The 5,727-nt window shown below is 45.0% G+C and overlaps 1 protein-coding gene across 1 annotated transcript in view; it reads left to right on the top strand.

The window, feature by feature from the left end:
• Window positions 1–911: 911 nt before the first annotated feature.
• mapkbp1 (mitogen-activated protein kinase binding protein 1) overlaps window positions 912–5,727 on the top strand; it is a 167,211-nt gene continuing 162,395 nt past the window's right edge. Inside the window, exons 1-2 of the mRNA XM_043698499.1 lie at window positions 912–929; window positions 3,672–3,763. Of these exons, the coding sequence (XP_043554434.1) occupies window positions 912–929; window positions 3,672–3,763 (110 nt within the window). The remainder of the gene's footprint in view (window positions 930–3,671; window positions 3,764–5,727) is intronic.

Below are 5,727 nucleotides of genomic sequence, written 5' to 3' on the forward strand. Positions count from 1 at the left end.
TATTTGTATTTCTATTTTTAAAAAAACACTTCCATGGGATGTGGGTGTCACTGGCAAGGGCAGCATTTTGTTTCCCATCTTTAATTGCCCTTAAACTGAGTGGCTTTCTCGGTCGTTTCAAAGGGCAGTTAAAAATCCACCACATTGCTGTGGGTTGGAGCCACATGTCGACCAGACCAGGTACGGATGGCAGATTTCCTTCCCTGAAGGGCATGAGTGAACCAGATCGATTTTTACGACACGGCCATCAATCCGCCAGCTTTTAATTCCAGATTTTAGTAAATTCAGACCTGCCTCTGATCCTTTAGTCTGAATTTACTAAAATCTGGAATTAAAAGCTGGCGGATTGGTGGCCGTGTCGTAAAAATTCAGACCTGCCTCTGATCCTTTAGTCTGAATTTACTACTCCAGAGATGTTACCAACACACGATGATGGTTTTGTGGTTACCATGACTCACTTTCAATTACAGATTTATTAATGAATTGAATTTAGACTCCACCAGCTGCTGTGGTGAGGATGTTGAAGTGATGTCCCCAGGGCATTCATCTGGGCCTCTGGGTTATGTGACCACTGTGTTCCCCCCCCCTCTGTAAATGAAATGGTTAAGTCCTGACTTCCTGTATCTTGCTGAGGAGGATACTACAGAACAGACTGACTTTGGCTTGAAACACAGCAGCACGATAGGACCTTATATAAAAAAAGCTTCCTGTGGGAAGTGATGCCCTGTGTTCATGTTCCCTCTTGTCCTACTCCTCGAGTTGTCTCCCAGCCTTTTCCGAAGGCCACGAGCTGTTGCCTTGCTTTTGACCACTTGCCCAGTTTGCGTGTGAGCCTGAGTGGAGGAAGGCAGGCTGTTGAAGTTGGGCTTAGACAGCACGCTTTTCTGTGCAAGAATTGTATTGCTTTGACCATGGTATCTCATACCACCGTGAGTTAATGACGCATTTCAAAGATCCCAGAAGGTCGTGCTGATTGAGTTCCACTTGCCCAGTGCCATTGGGTTGCTACACTCCCCACTGATGTGTAGCAGGGAGTGTGTTTGCCCTGGTGACAGTACTAACAGCTACAGGCAGGGGTGCTGTTCCTAAGCATAGCAACTAGTCAGTCGTCCTCAGTGAGAGCAGCTCTCATTACCACCGGTGGATTGTTACCATGGTTATCTTTGCATGGCGATATCCCCAAGACTCTTATTTTATGAAATGTACTGCTGTTCATGGCATGTCTCACAGTGGTTGGTCATTTTCTCCTTGTATGTGGTATCTGTCTACTTGGCATTATGTGAGGCAGAGCTGAATTGATCCCCTTTGTCTCTGGCAGCAAGGTCTCATACGAAATGTACAAATTAGGAGCAGGGGAAGGCCATTTGGTCCATCAATGCTGCTTCGGTATTCCTTAACATCATGGTTGATCTGATTGTAAACTCAATTTTCCATTCCACTTACCCCCAGATAACCTTTCACCCCCTTACCAAGAATCTATTTACCTGAGTCTTAAGATGAAGTTCAAAGACTCTTCTTCCAGAGGGATAGGGAGAGGTTGAATAGGCTGAGGCAGCTTTCCCTGGAGTGTCGGAGGCTGAGGGGTGACCTCATAGAGGTTTATAAAATCATGAGGGGAATGGATAGGGTGAATAGCCAAGGTCTTTTCCCCAGTGTGGGGGAGTCCCCAACTAGAGGGTGTCGGTTTAAGTTGTGAGGGGAAAGATTTACAAGGGACTTAAGGGGCAACCTTTTCATTCAGTGGGTGGTGGAATGAGCTGCCAGAGGAAGTGGTGGAGGCTGGTACAATTACAGCATTTAAAAGGCAACTGGATGGGTGTATGAATAGGAAGGGTTTAGAGGGAAATGGGCCAAATGCTGGGAAATGGGAGTAGATTAGGTTGGGATATCCGGTCAGCATAGACGAGTTGGGCTGAAGGGTCTGTTTCTGTGCTGTACAACTCAAAGAGATACAAAGATTTGTGATCTTCTGAGCAAGTTATTTTTCTGATCTTTGTTATTAACAGATGACTCTTAGCTTTTAAGTTGTGTTTAAAGCAGTTCGCGATTCTCCCGCATGAGGAAGCATCCTCATCCAGCTGTTGAGACCCCTCAAAATCTTGTAGATTTCAACCACGTTGCCTTTCACTCTTCCAAAATCCAGCAGATATAGGCTCAGTCTGTCCTGCCATTCCTCATCACACAATTCACCCATCCCAGAGATTAGTCTAGGAGACCTCTAAACTTCCTCCAAGGCATTTACATCCGTCCTTATATAAGGCCTCCAATTCCCTACAGTGTGGAAACAGACTCTTCGGCCCAACAAGTCCACACCAACCCTCCGGAGAGCAACCCACCCAGACCCATCTCCCCCTGATTAATGCACCTAACACTACGGGCAATTTAGCATGGCCAATTCACCTGGCCTGCACACCTTTTGGACTGTGGGAGGAAACCGAAGCACCTGGAAGAAACCCACGCAGACACGGGGAGAATGTGCAAACTCCACACAGATAGTCACCTGAGGCTGGAATCGAACCCAGGTCCCTGGTGCTGTGAGGCAACAGTGCTAACCACTGAGCCACCGTGCCACCGAACACAGTTCTGCTATTCTGGTCACACTGATGCCCTATATAATTGAAAAATGCCCTCCCTACTCTTGCATTTAGTTCCCCTAGCAATAAACCATAACATTCTACTCACTTTATTAACTACTTGCCTGTAACTGCATGCTAACCTTTTGGGACATGTACACCAGACTACCCAGATCTCTCTGCATCTCGGAGCTCTGTAATCTCCATGTCTTTGGCATTTTCATCCAAATCATTTTTATAAATTGTAAACAGTCAAGGCTCCAGCAATGATACTTGTACCACTCAGCTCATTTTGCTAATCAGGAAAATATCCATTTGTGCCTACTCGCTGTTTCCTGTTAACTAGCCAATTTTCTTTCCATGTTACTCCTTACACCTTAAGTCTTTATTTTCCATAATAGTCTTTCACGTAACAGATTATCAAATGTCTTCGGGAAATCTACGTAAGGTGCATCCATGTGTTTCCCTTTATAGAGAGCATGTGACATCTTCTGACTCATCAATTTGGAAATGAGATGTGACCAGCCATTCTGTGTTGTGTCTTCTGGGCATGTTCTCTGCTCACACGGTTCTGACATAATGTAATGCGTGGCGGAGAGGGTTAGATTAAGAATTTCTTTTTTTAAGAGTTAGGGCTGAGGCAGCCGAAACTTGCTGTTCACAGAGTGAAGAAAATCAAGGATGTGCAAGAGGTAGTAATGTAAAGCCTGCAGAGTCCTGGGTGAATTCCCGCTGGAGGAGATTACAGGGAGCAGGCTAGGCCCTGAGGTGATTTGACCACATTGGCGAGAATTTTAAAATCTAGTGAGCAGCCAAAGAATTCAAGAGGGTATGAGTTTTGATGCTGGAAATTTGGATGAGCTTGTGTTCACAGAGGCCGACATCAATCCAAACTGAGCGCCCCGCAGTATTTTCTTTTATTCCTTATACAGCACAAGTTAGACATGCAGCTCCACAAAACTCCCCCGACGCAGTGCCACCCTGTAAATGCCAGATGGTTAGGGATTGATGGATGGGATGCCTGGGTCCCATTGATTGAAGGTGAATCCTCTGATTCTCAGTAACCTGTGACAGCAGCCTGTGTTTATCTTCCTGTAGGTGACTCTGGAGAAGGTGCTGGGCATCACGGTCTCTGGAAGCAGTGGTCTTGCATGTGACTCAAAGACTGGACTTGTAGCCTACCCGTCTGGGTAAGTAGATGGGCTCACAGGATCCCATTACCTTTAAAATAGCTGATGATTCCAACCAGCATGTGTCAACTTAATTTTCCTCCCCGCTACATGTGGTTGTGTTCAGGTCATCAAATGCTGAAAGGTTTGGTTTGTTAGGTGCTAGTGACCTGAAGTTCCTATAAAGGTCGACACGTTAATGTACCAATGTGAACGCAGACATTGATGTGTCGTGGCAGCCCAGGTATGAGGGAGGGAGCAGACCCCAACAGGTCACCCTGTGCTGATCCCACTCCTCCAACTGAGCCTGCAGGTAGCAAAGAGACAAGTCTGACGGAGAGCATTATCGGGAAGTGAAAGGAGACTCCTGTAGGCTTTGGCCATTTCTGTGTTCAAACTTTATTTTGAAAGAAGAATTCTGATGTGAGAGTCTGCTGCCCGTCCCCAGATCCATGCGGGTTGTTTAAAAGGTTCTGAAAAGCAACCAGGCCTTGCCATGCTCCTGTCCCCAAAACCATTTGTATCCACAATTCTGTTCAAAATTTCATTGCATTCTGATGTAAAGCTTAAAAAAAATCTCAGGTTGTGTTAGTGAATGGAAGTAAATGAAACACAATGTTGTTCCCAACTTATACCCTCATTGACATTCCCACAAGTCAAAAGAGGCTGCCTTCCATTTTGTCAAAATTAAGCTGAAGTATGTTTTCATTTCCTGTGTAACTGCACAGCATTTTCTTTTTATTCAGGAAGGTAAGGAATTCCCAACGTATAGCTTATTTAATAAGGAAAGAATAGAAATGAATTCAGTTCTTCTATTTGTCTCTATGTGTGTATGGATGTCTGAGTTTCTGTGTATTTGTCTGTGTATATTTGTCTCTGCTCTCTCTGTATGTTTATCTGTATGTGTCTATCTGCCTTCATTTGCATGTGTGGCTGTCTGTGTGTGCCTATGTGTGAGTTTGTGTGTGTGTTTGCCTCTGTGCATGTGCATCTGTCTCCATGTGTGTTTGTCTGTGCACATGTTTGTCACTGTGTGTGTGTCTGTCACCATGTGTGTATTTGTGCACACATATTTGACACTGTAACTGTATGTTACTGTGTGTGTGTGCGTGCACGTGCATGTACACTTGTCTCTGTATGTGTGACATCATGGATGTATGGGTATGGTTCTGTGTGTGTGCGTGTGCATGCTTGTCTGACATTGTGTGTGTGTGTGTGTTTAGCTGTGTTTGTGTGTTGTCCCTATATGTAAAAATGAGTGACAATGAGGTAAAATATAATTACAGGCTACATTGCAAAGCTGAAGCGGGTGGGGGAAGGGCGAGTCAGTGATATAATGAGCTGTATTAAAGGCCTCAAGGTAGTCAGTGACAAATGGAAATTGGTGAATAATTCAAAGCAGGCTTAGCACTGAATCAATGTGGATACGCTCACACCTTTCTCTCTGTTTCTGTCTCAGATATCAGGTGAAGGCTCTGGTTAAGGCTTTGTTTATGATGGAGCAGTTGAAATGATATGCCTGTCTCCCACTGCTCCACAATTTGGTACGTTGTTTGAGGCACCAATTTGCGACACTTTTGGACCCCTCTATTTGTGCATTTGGGGCTGCCATTTCAGTTGCTGTTGAGGCTAGCAATGGGGGGCTTTAGAAACTGGAGGATAGCGCTCAATCCTGGAAACTATTGAGTCTGGGACTATTTGTGATTTTCAAAGGAAACTGCTCACCATCAATCAGAGAGCTTCTTAAGTTATTTAAGGAGATAATAAAGTGTATTCTTAAAATTAATTTGTGCGGCGTTGGGATCGTTGGCTGTCAGCAATCTCTGACACCTCCCTCCCCTTCCTGGACCTCTCCATCCCCATTAATGACAACCGACTTGACACTGACATTTTTTACAAACCCACCGACTCCCACAGCTACCTAGATTACACCTCTTCCCACTCTACCTCCTGCAAAAATGCCATCCCATATTCCCAATTCCTCT

The sequence above is a fragment of the Chiloscyllium plagiosum genome, chromosome 10 (genome assembly GCF_004010195.1).
Source record: "Chiloscyllium plagiosum isolate BGI_BamShark_2017 chromosome 10, ASM401019v2, whole genome shotgun sequence".
NCBI classification, from domain to species: Eukaryota; Metazoa; Chordata; class Chondrichthyes; order Orectolobiformes; family Hemiscylliidae; genus Chiloscyllium; species Chiloscyllium plagiosum.